At 41.9% G+C, this 19,398-nt stretch overlaps 1 protein-coding gene across 4 annotated transcripts in view; it reads left to right on the forward strand.

The window, feature by feature from the left end:
• The window catches only part of MYOT (myotilin), a 48,645-nt gene that overhangs the window by 19,476 nt on the left and 9,771 nt on the right, over positions 1-19,398 (forward strand). For 2 of the 4 annotated variants that reach the window (XM_044454380.1, XM_044454381.1), the window contains exons 6-10: positions 1,006-1,029; positions 2,385-2,504; positions 4,005-4,266; positions 14,070-14,666; positions 17,808-17,964. In XM_044454380.1, the coding sequence (XP_044310315.1) occupies positions 1,006-1,029; positions 2,385-2,504; positions 4,005-4,266; positions 14,070-14,666; positions 17,808-17,964 (1,160 nt within the window). Of the gene's footprint in view, positions 1-1,005; positions 1,030-2,384; positions 2,505-4,004; positions 4,267-11,402; positions 11,527-11,649; positions 12,655-14,069; positions 14,667-17,807; positions 17,965-19,398 lie in introns of those variants that run through there. The other 2 variants (XM_044454383.1, XM_044454382.1) reach the window with 2 other exon arrangements.

Below are 19,398 nucleotides of genomic sequence, written 5' to 3' on the forward strand. Positions count from 1 at the left end.
ATGCTTCCAGGCCGCTTCTGATGAGGTTCTGACTGTGACCTATTGTTGCTACTGCCATGCTGGGGCTGGGCCGGACACTCATGCATCTTCATCATAAGATCTAGAAAAAGAACATGATTTTGCTGTATTTTGCATTTTCCCACTCCTTGCAAATACGTGTCAATGAATCAAAGCAGGAATATGCAGAATACAGTGCTTAATGAAATAATGAAATGTTGCGCTTTCCCGGAGGAAGCTTTTATTGTGTATTCATCCTACCTCAATCATGGTTGTTTGCAGATGCTTTAGATGTCATCAACATCCAGTTTCACTTCCAGATTTTAAAGACAATTTCACAAGGTCCTTTTGAAGTGGAGAAAATCCAGTATTACTTATGAAAGGAATACAAAGCCCTTGTCTCCACTGGTGTAGTTGTGTTATTCTGTAGGGATGGATGCATTCACGCCCTGCTTGTAAGTTTCCCATTAGATAGTTCTTTGGACTGATCCAGCATGGTTATTCTTATACTCGTATGTTCAATGATATTCGCATATATTCTGGAAGATGGACTGATCTGAATTCCCCGTCTATTGGATCAGCAGGTGAGCTCAACGATCCTATCATTCCTCTGTGTGTTGGGGTTTCCACTGCACACTGCCAGAAACTGGCCATCCATTCACATAATGCATCTTGTGGTCTCACAGGGGCTTCAGGCCCATCATCTGGGCAGTAGTGAATTATCCTCCATTTAGGATCAACTACTCATTACCCACAGCTATGTGTACTTTTTTGGCTCCACTGAATTGGATGCTATTTCTGGTTAACAAAAAAGCGAAGGTAAGAGAGAAGATAAAAACACTGTGTGTAATGTGTAGCATGCTATCCATTCTTTCAAGACATCACAGATGGTGAAACAGGATAGCCAGATGTAAAGGAGGACAAAGCTCGAGCCACTTCTGTTTGCTTAGTAATAGTCAAGAAACTAGTACAATTAAACAGCTCTCTCTCTCCTCCTTCTCTCTGCAGAGGCTTGCTCATCCTTGGTCCCTGGTAAGTAATTTTAAGTAAGCAGGCAAGCAGTATAGAACTAGGCACAGGAAGCCATTAGAGTTAGTAGAGTAAATGTTCAGTCTAACCTGCATTAAGACACATCCAGGTAGTATAGCAGTGCACAGACTGGCACCTTGCCAATAATGTTCAGCAACTTACATGTATATGTTGAATGGGAAATTAATCATCCCATGTGAAGGTGCAAAACAAGGAATAAAGTCACCAAGCAGTTGGGGTCTTATAGAAGAGTTACAGTTGAGTGAGTTCTATCACGCTATTCCAATCCTGTGGAGGTTTACGTGGATGTCAGCCCCATCCGTTCGAATGAGCTCACTCTTATAAGTGTGTGCACATGGTACTAAAATGGCATTTGCAAATAATCCAGTGTCATGGGTTTTCAGAAGTTTGAAGACAGACTGTTCTGTATACTTCACCTCAGAGTTCAAACCAATCTTCAAATTTGAGTGGGATTAATGATTACAAAGGAATTTTACTGCTTTAAAATGAAATATTTCATGCTACGAAGTTTTGAAGTTTGATTAGACACCCTGACCATCAACTTCATTTTGCTGAATTTGAACAGTTGCCACAGCAAATTGGATTTTTGTAAATTGCCCTGGAAAACATTATGGCAGAAAGGTGGTCTATTAAATCTGATAAATACACTCACAGGAGAATCAGGTTAAAACTGTCACATTCACTTACACTGGGCTGGATCCAACTTTGATTCCACCAGCAGGAGAGGACTTCCTCTTAGAGCTGTCCTACTGGTTGAAGGGGAGGTGAACTTATCAGATTCCACATTCCTTCAGACATTAGCATCACCTCTTCTGCAGTTCCAGGGTGTCCCCCAACCCTTGACAGTGGATTTTCAGGGGACAGAGGGCAGTGTGGGTTGGGGGGAATCAACAAAGATGGGTCCTCCTCTCCTCCTGCCAGCAGGACTTCTCTGCTGGATCAGAAGCCTCTTCTGGAGGCTTTCTTCCATGGAAGGCTTCTGCTAAATTCAACTCACTGAAAAAGGGGTGCACAGAAAGAATAAAGCCCCACACCAGTGTTCTTAATAGCTTTACTCCAGGAGTGCACAAACTATTCAGCTGTGACCCCGTGATGTTCTTCCTGGGTTTGGGAGGTGCATACCTGCTTAGGTGTATACCCTAATGATCCTGGACCATGGAGAAAGATCAGTCTATGTCAGAACTGATGAGGGGAAGACCTAGAGTAGTTTTAAAAATGCATTCTAATTCTGTGGAAAATTAGGGAAACTCCTACTGATGTCATGGGCAGGGCGATGGTAGGACAATCTACCTGCAAACTTCTTAAGTGCCAGTCATTCAGTTATATTCTCCTTTCAGAGGAAGTTTGCACCTTGGTGATTACAGAAGCTTTTCCTGAAGATTCTGGAACGTTTAAATGCATTGCTGCAAATGAGTTTGGAGCAGTGGTATCCAGTGCCTCCCTTTTGGTTACCCAAGGTAATGCAGATTCTTCTCTTTCATCACTTCCCCATTCTGGAGAGCAAGGATGCGGTCCTATTAATTGTGCCCTGATGTTCATAAGCCCCTGGATCCAGTGCAGACCAGAAGTGTGGAGGCAACCTCTTCCTCTTTGTTCGTCCCGCTCTACATTTCCACTAGACAGGCATTTTTGCACCTCTAGCCGCAGTCCATCTCAAAGGAGGTGGGACCAAGGCTGCAGTGGGTCCAGGATAACTTGGAATGCCCCCTTTACCCCTTCTCCACAGCCCATATCCTGATGTCAGAGAAGCACCCAGCAAGTTTCTTTCCATGCTGGCTGAGAGAAATGGAGAAAGATCAGAGTGTGGAATTCCAACACCAAGGCTTTGTCTCCAACCCCAGATCAGGGAATCCAAATTATCCTGTAGTCTCCCAGATGATGTCAGCAGAACAATGGATCTCTAAGCTGTTTCAGCTTATTTTTTGAAGCCTAGTTTAAGTTTGGAAAATAAGAGTCCTGTTCTGTGTTGCACATCGAATGCACAGCAGAGCACTGGATCAGACAAGTATAATGGGAGCACTGAAAAAGATTGTGTTAAGTAAATTCTACAAAGTTTTGGATACTCAATTTACTTGGGTTTGAAGGCACCCTCTGAAAGTTGCGACCAGGACAGGGCATTGGGGTGGGAGACCAGGGCTCCACTCAGCAGAATGAATTGGAGGGTGTGAAAATGGAGCAGGACTGGCTTACCACCAAGGCAGAGCACGTTAACATTTTACGTCCCCAGACCTATTAAGTCCACCAAGTGCAGAATCTAACGTAACTTATCTACACCAGTTGAGTGTTGGTGCTCAGAGACTCAGCAGAGGGTTCTTGATGCTGTTACGTCACACACCTTAAGCAAACCTCACATTGCTCAATGCTTTGATGGAAAGCTAAGAGGTTCACACAAGCTGTTTTGTTTCCAAAGAAAAATAAGTATAATTCATTTTTATTATACAAGTGTAATTAATTAAGAGGCATAGACATCAGGTTTCAGATTTGTGGAATACCTAGCCATTTTGAAGATTTGAGTCAAATCTAGGTTAAGTACTATTTCAAAAACAGTGCAGGGGTTTTTTTAATGTTAAAAAAATCCTAAAATAAACCTTTGAAGAAATGAAGGCCTGATTTTATTGCTCCATTATTGTACTGGATTCCACAGGGATCCTTGGCTCCTGTGTCTTAAAATTTTAAAGTGTCAATTTCTAAACAGTTGTACAACAATTTTGCTTTTTTTTACTTCTTTTTTACTGTTGCTTTTTACTGCTGAGTTTCACCTAAACAAAACAAAAAAAAGCTTTTCATCAGGAGAATGAAGAAATTTCACTATGTTGAGTAAAGAGATTGCCAGTTTAGAGAAAGTTCCCATATGGCTTTTTGAAATCAGCTTCCAAATCCAAACAGGTTAATGATATATGGCGTTGAGTCACTACTCTGGTTTTATTTCTTCTTATGCCACCGTCTGTGCTTTTCAGGAACAGAAGAGACCGAAGGTTTTAATGCGGCTCCCTGGCTGTCAGATACGACAACCACAATGAACATCAGCTCTGCACCTAACAACCCATATGTGGTCCTGGGAAAAGATGAAGGATACGAACCTTCCAGTGTTATGCCACAAAATCCCTCTGACTTTGCAACTCAAGTGGCGCATGACAGCTCCTGGCCACAGACTTACGGTGATGAAAGTGAGAATTTTCATGGCATGTATGAAAAACCTTCAGATAATTCATTTCACTGGTAAGTCAGAGAAAAGATCTCATTCTCTTCAATCTAGTTACAACTGCTTTTGCTAGAAATGGCTTTTGCAAACAGTATCTAACAACAAAACGAAAAGCATTCTGCCTTGTATGACGTGTGGATTTTGAAAGTCCTGTTCCTTGCTGCTCTGTCTGCAGGCTGTATGTATGTTAAATTGACCTGGAAGTCTTGCAATGCTACTGCACAAGATGCTTTGTGCTACCGCCTCTCAATTTAGACCAGCTGGCCACAAAAGACAGGTGGATTGTCGATTATGGGCCTTCAACACAATTGTAGGACACAAGGCAGCCACTGCAGTAAGGTCTGCCACAAATGTGCTTGACTGGACACAGATTTGCCCAAAGTCGTATTATTCAAGTAATTCCTCATTGCTGAAATAATATTTACATTATTTACATAATAATGTTAATGTAATTGTAATAGTTACAAACAGCTCTATGCATGTTTACTCAGAAGTAGGTCTCACTGAATGCTGTGGGACTTTCTCTTAGGTAAATCGCAATAGGATTGCAGCCACTTAGTCAACAAGATTGACTGTGCAATTGTTAAGGAGCAAACCAAAAACACAACAGGGAAACTATTCTTTACTAAACCTAAACCAATTCCTGAATCCTTGCCAAGGTTGCTAAATACTTAATCCTGCATTATAACAGTGCATTTGTACTAAGCACCATCAACTTTCTGTGATGAAAAGCAACATGTAGCTGAGTGGAGTTGATTATGCTATTTCTGGATTTGGTAATCAACATTCTAAACAAAATTAGCTGTTTTGAACACACTGCTATAAACAAGCTGTAAGAGGGCTAGATTTTAATTTGGCCGTTCTTTGATTAGACCTCTACAAAGTAATTTTAATAACAGAGCTCTCTGCAAAATGATTCAGCCCCCTAGGAAAACTTCAACTTCTTCCCACAGTTTGGAAGTAAGGGATGTTTTATTTTAATACTCAAACCGATTGCTGCTTTCATCAAACCTTTAAATATTAAACAATTACAATTGGATGTTGTCAAAATCCTACAGAAGAGGGTGTGTCTCTGTCCAGTGTAGTGTCTTTAAGTATATAAGCTCATCAGTTTAAACCTATAAGTACTTTTCTCAGTACTGGAGCACCCACTGACACCTTTCTAGGAGTAATAGCAATATGGGAGGTGGGGGAGCAATTTGGGCAGTACTGTGGGTTGTGGAGGGATTTGAATTGGAAAGTTTTCCAGTGATTTATTTTCAGTTTGCATCAGAAAATGTTCTAGAGCAGGGTGGACAACTTTTGGCCTCCAGATGTTTTGGTCTACAAGTCCCATTGTTCACTGGCCAAAGCTGATGGGACCTGTAGGCCAAAATGTCTGGCGGGCTACAAGTTGGCTTCACCTGCCTTAGAAAGACCTAATCTAGTGTGTTTATTTTATTTAGTAAACCTCAAGGCTTTTGAAAAGTATCCCATGGTTTTGTTGGTGGTGATGGTCCCAATGCCACGCAAGTATGTAACCTACAGTGAGTTTAGACAGGAAAAAGAAACCTCACTGGATTTTGGTTGGGATCGTGGTAGGGGAGGGTGCTCCTACCTATGGCCGGTTGTTCCACTGAAATGTGTGTCTATGCAGGAGAAGACATGCCTATTACTAATATCTGGCATACTTGCTAATGATACATTTAGTATCAAGTCTACTTTGCAAGTCCCACTCTCTGTATTATTGTAACTTCTAACACAGGGTGACCAAAAGGCCAAAATGGGCAAAAGATGACACAGATTTCCAAGCAAATTTAGAAACTATAATTTATAATTTTAAACAGCAATGCAGTATATCTTGCCATAGCAGGAAGGGCTCTGAACAGGTGATACATGTACCTGCTCAATCTGCAATCCAGGCGCTAAATGTTGATGGATCTGACATGGCCTTAATCTCCTTTCTTGCATTTCTTCATCTTCACTCTTGGCTTAGACAGCCCTTCCTTTAGGGTACATTTTAAATTGGAGGACTGTCCACTGTACAGCAGGACACATGGCCACACTATTTCCAGGATCTCTGAAAGTACCAACAGGCTTGCCATGAGGTCACTTTCTTAAGGACAGATTTTGAAACCATTTCTTTATTCTGCCTTGAGCATCAAGATGTTTCAAGCCAGCCCTGTTCTGGTGTTCTATATTGTCCTACACTTTGAAAATGTTTTAAAGTGTGTGCTTTGGGGTTTTTTAATAAATACTGGACATTTATATTCTGGATACATACAGTGGGTAAATGATGACACACAAAAAGGCAAAGCTACACAACAGCCGATAGCTTTGCCTTTTAATGTCTCCTCATTTACCCACTGTATGTATCCAGAATACTATTACCATCTTGGACTCCCTTCACTATCCAAAATGTTGGCTATATCTTTCAGAAACTCCCTTGACACAGTGCAAATCAAACACCCCCAGCTCTGGGCAAGTTTCACATGCTTTTCCCCACATTGCAGGGACGTAGGTGCAGCTACCCAAAAATACAGCATCTATTTGTAGTGATCAAACCACACTGAATCTAAAGAGATTTTGCCTTAATAACAGGCTTGCTTGTTTCAAAGAAAAGACCTTATCCAGTCTAATTTAAATGCCCTTTTGATCCAATTGGGCAAGTCAAGAACAGACAAAACAACGTGGGATTAATTATTTCCTTTTCTCCCCAGTTCCGGTGCTGAAATTGGATTACATGGGGGTATGTCAGTAACTGTATGCATGGATGAAAATAGCATACTGCTATCTCCTGTGTTTGGAATTTGTTCCCAAAGGTGATGTCAGTTCCAGCATTACATTTTGCATCCCTGGAATACATACGCATGAAATCATTGCAGCAGAATTAGTCATTGCTGCAACTAGTTTAAAAGATGATTCCATGAACTGACTAGAACTGGAATCTAGAATCCAGTCTGGATCAGACTGCCTTTGAACAATAAATGACATTTGCTCGTATGTACTACAGAATAATTCCAAAATCCCTCTCTTCAATGCAAAATGCTACACTGGAACAAAATAGAAACAAATGGACAAGATTTTATAGACAGACCGCTGTGCAGATTTAGAATGTCCTTCGGAAAAAGCTGAACCCAAGCAAGCCACTTGATGTTGTTATCAGCTTTAGCCCTGTGTGGAAATGGGCCCAGTGTGTTCAATGAGATGTACGCCAAGCAAGTGTGCGCATGATATGGGGCTCATGCACATCTCGCTCTTGCTTTCGTTCCAAAAACTTGGCAAAGTTGCTCAGTGCTTTATAATATACTGTCAATAAATGTTACTATAAACATGCAGCTGGCAACAGCACATCATGTGGAGGTTTACGTTGAATTATACACCCTGCGTAAACTACAACTGTGCTTATATTATTCAGCCCCCAGGTTATTTTATGCTCTTACTTATATACTCCTAAAGGCATAATCCTATGCATGTTCAGACAGGAAAAAATGCTAGCATTCCCAGCACGCCCCAGCCAACACCCCTAAAGGGAAATTAAGATAAACAAGTGGAACCTGTTGGAAAGTGAAGTTCTGCTATTTAGGGTTCCCTGTTCTGCTGTTAGGGTTGCCTAATGCTTCTCTCAATATACTGCACCCTCTGAGCATGCTCAGTCCTCTTCAGCCTATTTTGTTTTTTTCCCATCCAAACCCAAAATAACCAAAATGGAGAAAGAAAAGCCCAAAATGTTTTTGGGATACAATGAGGTGAATGCACATGCCTAACCATGGCCACACTAACATCTTGAATTTCTTTATTGATGGTTATGAACATTAATCTTCCATTACTTGGGACATTTTAAAATTGCTTCTCAGAATGAAGCAGCAAATGATCTTTCTAGACAAAGTTTTTTCTACTGTTTTTATATAGGTCTGCAATTCCTCCTCTAACCTGGTTGTGAGGTTTTCTGATTCAAATGTGAAACCTTTGGGAGTTGTACCTGATGGCCTTCTGGCCCCTTCCAACTCTTCTGTTCTAGGATTCTGTAAACCTGGTATGACCAAAAATGACGATGTAACTTTTTGAATAGCTCTTTTGCACTCTCCTGTTCTATGGAGAAGGATCTAGAAAAGCCTTTTCCAAGTCTGCGTCCCCACTCCAACTTCTATCATTCCTGACCACTGACCATGCTGTCTGAGGAAGATTTTCGGAGTTACAGTCCAACTCTGGGAACTCACAATTGGGAAAAGCTGGTCAAATCCAGAAGGCAGCGTTGAGAAACTGCCCTTTCTCCGTGTCTCATGCATCCTGTATCATTTGTTCTTTGATACCTACATAAAACTCAGGAGAGGCTGTCTGTTGATTTAAGCCCAAAATAACTTCAAATACACCAGAGGTACAAAATATTGCTTTAGGTGCTCAGGGAGTAGCAGCATTCAAGAGCTTATTTTGGCAGCTTTGGCCAGTGCACCGGCTGTGTGTGTAGCTGACGAACAAGTCCAGGCCACAGTAGTTCAAGCTGCAGTTGCATCCAGATTATTGTTACAAGGCTCAGATGGGCCAGCCTGAAAAGTGCTTGGAAGCTTCATCCGGTTCCGAAAGCAGCAACCAGACTGGAGTGAGGCGGAAAGCAACCAGAAACGAGGGAAGTCGATCACCCCACTCTTTCCAGCAACACAGATGGCCAGTTTGCCCACAGTGTGTCCTAGCCAGCACTGTCTTTTCTACCCCAGGTTAAGACTTCTTTCTCCAAGGCTTTTAAAGAATTTTAGTAGCTTTAGGGATCAATCCTACAGCCCTGTTTTCAGGGAGTCCTACAATCCCCTACATGGCCCAGCCATAAACGATCCTGGCAAGGTCACACAGCAAGTTGTGTTGTAGGACTTTTTGGGGAGGGGAGTTGATAATAAAAAATAATAATAATGTATTATATTTGCACCCTAAGACAAATAACAGACAAGTCTCAGCATTCCCCAAGCAGCATGACTGACTGGAAAATGCTAGAAGTTGTAGGGCTTTCTTTTCTGATTTAAATATGCAATTTATGCAATTTAAAGATTTTCTCCTTGGGTGTTTAAGAGCCATGATTTTTAGTCCCTGCAGTGCACTTTTAAGTCTTATACATTTGGCTGGTTTTAGTTTTTGTGTCCATATTGTGTTGGTGTGTGTATTGGTTATTTAATATGTTACCATTTTAAACTTCATTATTCTCCAAATCCACATTGCTGCAGCCAAAAGATCACCAAAAGTGTGCACCATTTTGAAATCCCAGATCTTATAATCAGGCAAGAAGTTACAAAAGGCATGAGGGGGATAAACTCATATTCTCTGCAACTTCAAACTAGGCCAGAGATGTCCTGTGGGAGCCTGCAAGTATGCAACATAGTTTGACCTTGCAGGCATTTACTGTTCCTCTGGCCACTTTTTATTTCCCTCCCAAACCACCTGCTTGCAACCTGCTTTTAGCTTGTGCAAGTTTTTGGATGATCTTTTGGTTAGCCTTATAAAAGTACTATAGCAACATGGATTTGGGGAAATTTCTGTCTGGACATCACAGCTATGTTTGCTTTTAAAAACTATATTAGTTTAATAGTTTAAATTATGCCATGCCTATAAAAATTACTTTGTAAGACATTTAAAACATTACACAACAAGACCTCAGGTTAAGTGGGCTAAACTAAGTAGTAAGATTTTGGTGGCAGATCTTGGAAATAATGAAGAACTGGGTCGCTGTGGTGTGAGGCAAATTCCAGCCAAAATGACCGGAGAATTGAAGGGGCAGTATTAATCTCATTTTTTCATGCCTAGACTTGATGACTAGGTGATTCAAGAGGGGAGACCTCCAAAATCTTTCTTCAGGCGGTTTTCTTTTTTCTAGCCAAGTATTGGGACAACCATTCAGTTGAAAAGTTTGCACAGGCTCTCTTTAAGAGAGGAAGGGCAAAAGGGTGCTTGAATAGAAGGAGCGCCAGCAGGACTAGGTTGAAAGTACTGAAATCTGATCGTGTGCTACCCAATCGTCGCTTGCCGCTGCTTCACAATCAAAGTTCCCTCGACGGAGGGAGCCTCTATGCAAGGTTTCATTTCAAAGAGAACCACAGAAGGGAGCATCCGAGGCACGACTACCTGTTTTGCATCTTTTGACAGCGCTTTCCTGCACGCTTACTCAGACCTAAGTCCCACGGTGTTCAAAGAGTCTTGGTCCCAAGTAGGGATTGCAGCCTAAACCACTTTCTTTTCCCCTTTTTCTTTCGTGCACATTTTGCAATAAACAGGCGCTATTACTTTTGCATTTTAAATCCTAGCCGAATCACAAGCCCAGCTTCGACTACTGTAGTCGTACTTTGGCTCAGAAATGTATTCCAAAGTCCCCAGCATGCATCACTATAACCTAAATCTTAGGCATGTTTCCTCGGAAGCGTCCTATGGGACTTACTAACCGTCCGAAGAGCCTGTGCAAAAGCAGGTGCGCAGCATCTGCCCCGACCAGGCTGCAAGATCTGGGGACGCAGGAACGTAATTCCACTGCGGGTAGGTCGAGGCTAGTCCCGGCTCGCAGGGCTGTTGCTCAGCATTGCAGTCCTGCTGAAGGTTGGTGGGAGTGTTTCTTAGGAGACTCCGTGAAATAGCCGGCACCGTTGCATCGACTGTTGGGTGGAAAGTTCCGCACCGATTAAGGATGAGGATTTGGCACGGAACTTTTTCAGCTCTCCCATCAAACCAGCAGTTCCTGTACTTTCTTGTTTGGGTCGCCCCTCCCCCATCAAAAAGACCCGTTCGCACGGATATCACTAGCTAACTTTGTTCCTTGTAAGAAGTTTCGATTATGCTGCTGTTTCCCCCGTCCGGTATCCCTGCTGACACAGGCGCTCGGCCAATAAACTTGCAGCGCAGATTGCAAGCCTACTCGCGAGTAGCCCCACTAACTTGCTAAGATCTCCTCTCGAATATAGAGATGCACAATAGTGGGTTACGCAACCGAAGTGGCAATCCCGGATCCTTTTACTTGGGAGTAAATCCCAATTAACTCAGTGGGACTTTCTCCCGAGTAGGCATGTTCGGGATGGCGCTTTAGCAAGGCGGCGTTCTCTCCGTTTGTTTCACGTAGGTGATAGTGGTGCTCAGGCAGGACCGGGACTTTTATTTTGATACTCTAGCCTGGGTAGGTGGACAAGCGACTACACCAGATGTCATTATTTGGCAGCGGATAAAAGTCCCCGGTCATATTAATACTAAGCAGAGAGCTATGTTTGTAGTCTGTGTTAGTGAATGGCTAGCTTTCCCCCCCAACAGGTGATACCTTGCTTTGCTTATAGGTAAGATCCCTCTTTGTTTTTTCCCTTACTTCTTGTTTCACCTATAGTGCGGTTCACTGGTCTGCATCTGTAGTAAAGAGTATAAACCGGGCATTCTTTTGTAGCAATTCTTAGCGCTTTAGGGGATTGTTCAGTCGGTCCTTTTCAGCGTACCAGAAAAGCATTCTGATTCTGTAGCGCGCAGGTGTGTTAACTTGTACCCCGAGCGTATTTTACTACAGAAGGTTAAGACGGCGGGGTTAGTACTGGGATGCAAGGTGCACTGAAATCCTGGCTTTTAAAACGAGTTGCAGAGGAAACGTTCGGTTTTAATGTATATCTGTCCTCTTCGACACTCCTTAGCAGCATATGCATCTTTGGCAGGCCAATTAGATTGGGATCGCACTTCTTGATTCAGCCTTTGTGGGGGCCGAGAGACTTTTCCAACTTTTATGAGTGTGTTGGTGGTGGCGTTTTGTTTTAGAGAGGAGAGGTGATGTTAACTGAAGGGATGTTCCTCATGTTCTTCGTGCCAGTTTTTAGGTGATTCAAAGATCTTACTTTAGTTTCACTGTATGGGAATGCAGGCGGGTGGTGGAATAGGTGAATTCTGTTTTGTGGTGTTACTCTTTGGAGCACCTTATGTGCGACATGTCACAATTGTCCAAAGAAACGAAACTTTAAATTTCACTCCCTCCCCCTAATTTCTGTTACTATCTGGAAGGGTATGACCTCATGGAACCTACTTTAGCTTCTTCTGTGAAAGGAAGGCTGCACCTCACTTGGCAAAACAGCTGATCTGGAACCCTGCTGAGGAAAGCAGCTGGTGGAGGAGATTTTAAGCAGGGGAAGTTGCTGATAGAGCAAAACTCAAGCATCCCTTTTCATCTCCACTCTGCTGCTCAGCTTTGCCCCATCTTGGGGTATATAAACTCATGACCTGTAGAGTTTACTGGACTGTTGAAATCTTTCAAACACACAGGACAGAGTTTAATGTCATTCACCTTCAGGATGTTTGCTCCACTTCTGAATTTTTATCCTTTAAATTAGTTGACAAAGTATTGTTTACAACTGCCCTATGAAAGATCTTGGAGCTGATTTATACAAGAGATTTTTGTTCATGAAGACTCCCTGGCTGTTTGTGGGCAGGTATCTGTGTGGGCAATAGCTGATGGTAATACCATAATCACCATAGCTAGTAGACGTGTCACCACCACTGTGGGAATTGTAACATTTATCTATGTGAATGTGTGCTTGGAGACAATTAAGGCTGCTTTTACAGAGAAAGAATTTTGTGAACATAAATGCTACATAAACTTTAATTTGTAAGAGTTACTTAAAGGATGAGGTTGATTTTATTTTAAAATCTTTTTCTTTAGGGCTGCTCATTGGTTTCAGAAATACTATGGAAACTGCTTAGGAAACCATATTCTAATCTGAAGAATAGCTAGACATGGAAAATCTTCAGGCTTCAGAATGAATATGCTTAAATATGTGTATCTATGTGTTCAGTGTGTGTGAGTACAGTGTGTTCAGTGTGTGTGACAGACAGTTGTGTGTGTGCACATATATACTACACAAGATCTATCTCTGCAGATCTGTACACAATCCAGGGGGATGAAAATTCACATATCCCATTGTTTTCAGCTGGACAGATGTGCTCTTTTACTTGTTGGACCTTGTATCTGTAATTGTAAAGTTGGTTGTTGGAAGGCTAGCAGTACAGTTGGAAGAGCCATATTCTGCTAATCTTTATATAGTTTATTACATAACCATCAGCTTGAATCCTTTTAAGTGTGTTGCATTGGAACATTTTGTACATTTCTAATATTGTGTTTGATTTCTGGCTGGTGTACTTCTGTTAAAATATTGGAGGCTATTTTCTGACCTACGAAAACCAGAGGCTTACTTTGTAATGAAAGTTAGATTGGCTGTGAGCTCCTTGCCATCTGTTCATTATACATGTATTTTACTTCCACACAAATTATGATGCATCTGTGGAAAAATTGGACACAACTAGTTCAACAGTTGCTATCCGTGTTAAGTTTCCAGTACTATGTGTATAATCATGGTTGTTTGCAGAACCAAGATTTTACTTTGTTTTGAATGTGCCTATTAATAGTCCACTGTACTGTATGTTGAGCATTTAAGTCATTCCATGTGCAAATTGTTCTTTTAGTGGTAATTTTGTGTGTGATGTGGCAAAAGTGGTTGATTACAATGGACAAGGGCTTAGTATGTGCTTAATTGCCATGTAAGTTAATATGAGCAGCTTGAAAGGCAGTTTTAAAGTAAGGTTAGATACATGGAGTGGGAATGTTTAAAATGCAAGGGTACACTGACAGTCACTTTTAAATGCCTGTCAGCGTTCAGTGGTGTATTTGACTGTTTAAAGGTTCAAACAATTTGTAAAGAGGGTATAAGAAGAGAAGAAGAACTATATTTGACAATTTTGGGCCACATTTATCTATTGGTTCCCTTCTGTTTTTCTGAATCTACATAAACTTTACTAGTCCTTGTGGCATGCAATTTATTTTACTTTTATTTGTATTGTTTTCCTAAAGGGATTGTCATCATCAAGAGAGCCACTCTTTGCTGAGGCAGGGGTTCTATTCCAGCCAGGAACCTAGCCAAGAAAGGCCACAAAATTTATCGTCTAATTGGTTCCAGCCACCAATCCAAAGCCCATTTCCACCTTCTAAAACTCAGGACAATTGTGAAAGCGTCCCCATGAGTATCAGTAATCTCCCATCTGTGTCCTCTATGTACCAACCAAGTATGTTTAACTATGAGCGTCCAAAACACTTTATTCAGTCTCAAAATCCATACCAAGGGAAGCCACAGCCTCCAGGACCAGAAACCTCTGCTACTCTTCCAAGCAGGCCAATCAAGCAGTCTTCCATTCTAATCCAGCCTTGTAACCCTAATGAGAAGAAATTTTCTTCCTCTTCATCGCTGAGCTCGCCTATCTCGCTCTCCTCGCCTTCATGTAGCGCTTCATTTCCCGTAACACCCGCATCTGCGCAGTCTCCTGCTAGCTCATCATCTGGGCAGAGGATTTCATCCATGCATAACCAGTCCCCTGCAGCATTCCTTTGTTCCGTGTTGCCCTCTTCCCACTTTGATTGTAATAGCCAAGGCCCTTCCTCAGTGGACTCCAAGTAAGTATGTTCTTTCCCTTGCTTTGAATTGTGTGTGTACATATGGCTCTTGAAACCCTCGACATTGTTCATGCTATGTGCTCCATTCCAAGTATGTGGTACACAACGTAACTGTTGAGCACAGAGACAAACTGAGAGGGGAAAGCAAGAAAGGAAAGCTTGGGGTGCCCTTCCTTCTGCACAGTGCCCTTCCATTTAGCAAAGTCTGTTTGGCCTTTCAAATGCAAAGGGATGGGAGGTGTGTGGCCTGGGGCTTTCCAGTGCCTAATGTAAGGAGATGCAAGACCTGGCTGAAAAACAAAAATAGATGCAGAATGTCCGTCCTTCACATAACAGGTCCCAATTGCATGATATGTGAATGGTTTTCTCATCATCTTATTTTCACAGTTGGGCTGTTTTGTGGAGAAAGATGGAGCTGTTCAGTTGATAATAGCAAGAGTTATGTCTAATAAAGTGTCAGGGGGTTTTTAATGCAGTGGTGGGTAACCTTCAGCCTTCCAGTTGTTGTTAGACTCCAGTCTCCATCAGTCTTACCAGCCTGTCTATTTAGTCAGAAGTTATTAGTGCTCAAAGGATCATGGGAGTCATAGTCCAACATCTGGAAGAGTGCAGGTTCCCTAACCCCACTTTAATCTTAAGCCAAATATCCCTTGCATCTTTTGGGGGTGCAGGGGGTTCAAATCATACATTATGACTTTATCCTGTTTAAAAGAAAAGAGTTATAACTGCTATGGAGTGTGATTTATATTTCTATAGGCTTTAGTAGAACTATTTCGCAATTTGTCTGCAATTTGTCTGCAATGCAAACATACTAGGACAAACTCCATTTAATTCAGTGAGATTTACTTCTTTGAAAACATACTTACTGTTGTTTTAGTTTAATGATATAAGGATGTTTTGACAGAAAAATGTCCTACAACTCCCAGAATGCCCTGTGCTACCTGGGGAAATCTGGAAGTTGTAGGGCTATTTCTGTCCCACTATGCATACAATTGCACATTAAGACTCACTGTGTTCTGTGGGGTTTATGCCTTCTCACTAGGGAGTATCTAAGATTTCGGCCTTGGTAGTTCTTTCCCTTTGGCACCTCCTGCATCTGCTCTGTGCATCCAGACATTGAGCCACCGACTAGAACAGTTTCACTATTATGGGAACTTTGGGGAAATGCTGGTTGGAGTGTTGGATCGCAGACCCAGAAGGTCCAGGTTCTGTTCCCCACTTGGCCATGAAGCTTGCTGGACCTTGGGCCTATCACTCACTTTCAGCCTTGTGGTTAAGAGGATAAAGGAAGGGTGGAGGAGACCACGTAAGTGGAGTAAGCTGCCCTGAGTTCCTCATGCAGTGGGGGGAGCTGTGCAGTGATGGACACAATCCAGCTCTGAGGGGAGAATATTTGGGGAGTTCAGTGGAAGCAAGACGCTAATGTTTTTCAGTAGTATGTACTCTGAATATATCTTCTCTGACCTAAAGCAGCAGAATATACAATAGAGGTCTTGCAGAAGAAACGGGAAGAAGCATTTTCCCCACTTTAAAAAAATGAAATGTTTTTTGAAAGCCACCCAGAAACATTATCTAAATACACAGTATATATCCTGCTGTTTCCAGGATAAGAGACAGCTCCCTGGTATTTTGCACAGTGCAGAATGCTCATACTTTTCTGTCCCCCAAACCTTGTCCTACTGCAATGGTCCACATTCTACGAAACACCTAATGGGCACAAAGAACTAAAAGCTGAAGGAATGTTTCTTTAAAATAATAGGACTGAAGCACAGGTGATTAAGGAAGAAGTTTGTGCATAGCAATGCCATTGCTAAATCTGTTTAGAGAATTCATGTGTAAAGGGAAAACCGCATTCCTGAGGAAACCACAATAATACATTAAAGGAATCCAAGGTATTTTATGATGCCACTACTCTAGACCTCAACACCTCTTAAGCCAGGGAATCCTAATCCATCCCAAAGGCTACAACTGTAATCCTGAAACTTCTTACCAAGAGCTAAGTTCCATTGCAGTGGAACGCAAGTCAAAGTGTGTAGGAGTTGAGACGGGATTGTCAGTGAAAAGCCCCATAGTGGATTAATGTGGAAAACAGCACACAGATGCAGGAACAGATGCTTGGTGTCATCAATCCTGTTATTAAAAGTGGTAATCATCACAGTATACAATAGACATGCAATGATTACTGGTGGATTGCCAACAAGATATAAATTATACAAACAGTTTAAGGGCTTGGGGATTAATTTGGATGATTTAATCTTGAGTCTTCTTTCATAACATGAAAAAATTCTCTTGTATTTATGTGCTTAGAAACCTACAGCATCTCTAGGCAAAATATCTATTGTGAGCTCATGATTCATAACTCATAGTAGTTTGTATGTCCGTTACATGGCATCATCATACCTCAGTGCCAGTGCTTCTGCCATGCTTTCCACAACTTTATTTTTAGACTAAGGAAAGTGTAATATTATCTGGAAATGAGAGAATGCACCAGGAGAACCAGCTTGTGTATTTCTGCAATTCCACTGCACAGCATTGCCACCTTGTGGCCATGAAATAGTGCACAAAGAAACAGAAATGGTGAATCAGAAGAGGCCTTCTGGGCCATCTAGTCTGACCGCAGCTCACTTGTGACATGGAGGGCAGAGAAAGAATGCCCCCGCCCTGCTGCCACTGCTCAGGAAAATCAAGTGTAAAGGAACCAATTTGACTCCCACAAGAATCTGCAAGCAGAAGCACTTAGTAAAGTAGTGGGTTAAAAGCCTTATGCAGAAAATCTAAAATTCAGTCCTAACCTCCTGATGCAGTATTTCCATTGAGATAATATACTGTCTCCCTCTTCCTTTGTACTTTTTAACCTTAGTTGGGAGAGTACAACAGACAATCAGAATGCACCAAAAAGAATTCCAAGACCCAGTAATCTTTATTTCTTTTCTTGCACCTTAATTGCATGTCCTCTCATATGGCACTTTCCACAGGAACACAGTAAACCACACAGGGTAATATGAACGGTATTGATGGTGTTGTCCTTGCATATCAGTTGGCCAACAAAACAAACTTGGAATGGAGTTGTCTTCAGTACTATGCCTTACATCCAACTCCAAATAATGACCTGTTCCCACCCACCCCTTTTCCTTAAATTAGCAGTTACTCAAAGCCTATGTACAAGAAGCAAACCAGCAGCACCAAACAAGTGCAAAAGACTTCTGACAGAGAGATACAAGGAACAAAAGATGCTCTCATTCAAGACTTGGAAAGAAAGCTACGATGTAAAGATAACCTTCTTCATAATGGAAACCAAGTAAGAAGATGTCTATCGTACACAGAATGTTTCTGGCAGAGAGGAGCTATCAGGTTGATTGAGCTGAATGGCTCTGAGTGTGGCTTCCCTACAGTTTGATCTCCTTAAACCAATTTAATAAGCTAAGGCCCATTTATTGTGAATGCATATGAGAGTGAGAAGAGTTTGCAGTTGGATCATACATTTCTTCAAATGCCCCTCAAATTGTTCGATGCCAGTCAAGCACCTTCATTCTCCAAATTAATCCAGGAGTGCATTGAATACGGAGTGTGCCCATTCCAGAATCAAGATAATTCCACTGGCACGCTTGTCATCCAGAGCCATTGAGCTCTGGCAGTAGTGACTTCATGGGGATAAGGTGTCTCTTGAGCCACGAGAGCTTGCGTTTTCATCAACTGCACTTGTGGGTATAATCCTGTGATTTATGGTTGATGTCAGAATCTGGGGGCATAATCCATAAGCAAGGGTGTCAATGCAACCCTGTCAGACTATGCAATTAGAACAATTGGCTGCAAACAATACAGGGTGCCACTGAAAATTCCCCTCACATGCACACGTTCTCTTTTCCTTGGTGATGCCAAGTTCAGCTTACCTGTGTCCTGGCATTGTTGCCTTGCATTTCTTGGAGGCAGCCACCGATCGGGAAGGTTGAAGGAGAGGGGAGAAGGTGCATCTGATACTGGGACACTAGGTAGATTGAACCAGTCATTAAGAGTGAGAGAAAGGAACTCAGTGCAGGGCTGCAGCTTTCACTGGCAAGCCGCGTGTTCTTTGCACTAATTGTTCTACCTCATTTGTACATGAGGGGTGTTCACCCTGTTCACCTTGACCCTTTCAGTGGAGATGAAACTACAAAAGACAATACATTTTGAATTTGACCCTTTGTATCTTGAGGTTAGAGTGCTTGTATATACACATTCTCACTCCTACCTCATGTGTTGGTCCAGGCTGAACCTAGTTCAAATGAGTTAAGAACTACTCTTATGAAAGCTCATCTGTGAAATTAATTTGGCATTTCATTTGTGCATCGAGTAGCAATGACCAATGAGGAAAAGAGAATCATAGCTTTTTCCAAAGTGTGTGGTTGGATTGTGAAGCAAGATGTGTTTTGTGTATTAACAAGAAGTACTCCCTTAGACAGAAGCTCAAAGAGACATAGATGTGGCCAAACAGATTAACTTGTTTATTGAATTGGACGAAATGTAGTTTCAGTTTCAATCCCATACCTTCCATTTACTTAAGATTACAAGGAAGAAATAGCAATTATCTTAGTAAGTCAAATAATGGACTACTTCAAGGGCTGTTGAGCAGTACTTTGTGATGATGTAAGGTAGCTGGAAAGTTTATCCTTCTTTGGGAAAGAGAGACAGACATCCATGAGAAATCACACATGCATGCACACACAGGAACGAATGCAGGAGTACTATGTCCAAA

The sequence above is a fragment of the Varanus komodoensis genome, unplaced genomic scaffold, assembly GCF_004798865.1.
Source record: "Varanus komodoensis strain SLA01 unplaced genomic scaffold, ASM479886v1 scaffold7_3, whole genome shotgun sequence".
In the NCBI taxonomy this organism is placed as follows: Eukaryota; Metazoa; Chordata; class Lepidosauria; order Squamata; family Varanidae; genus Varanus; species Varanus komodoensis.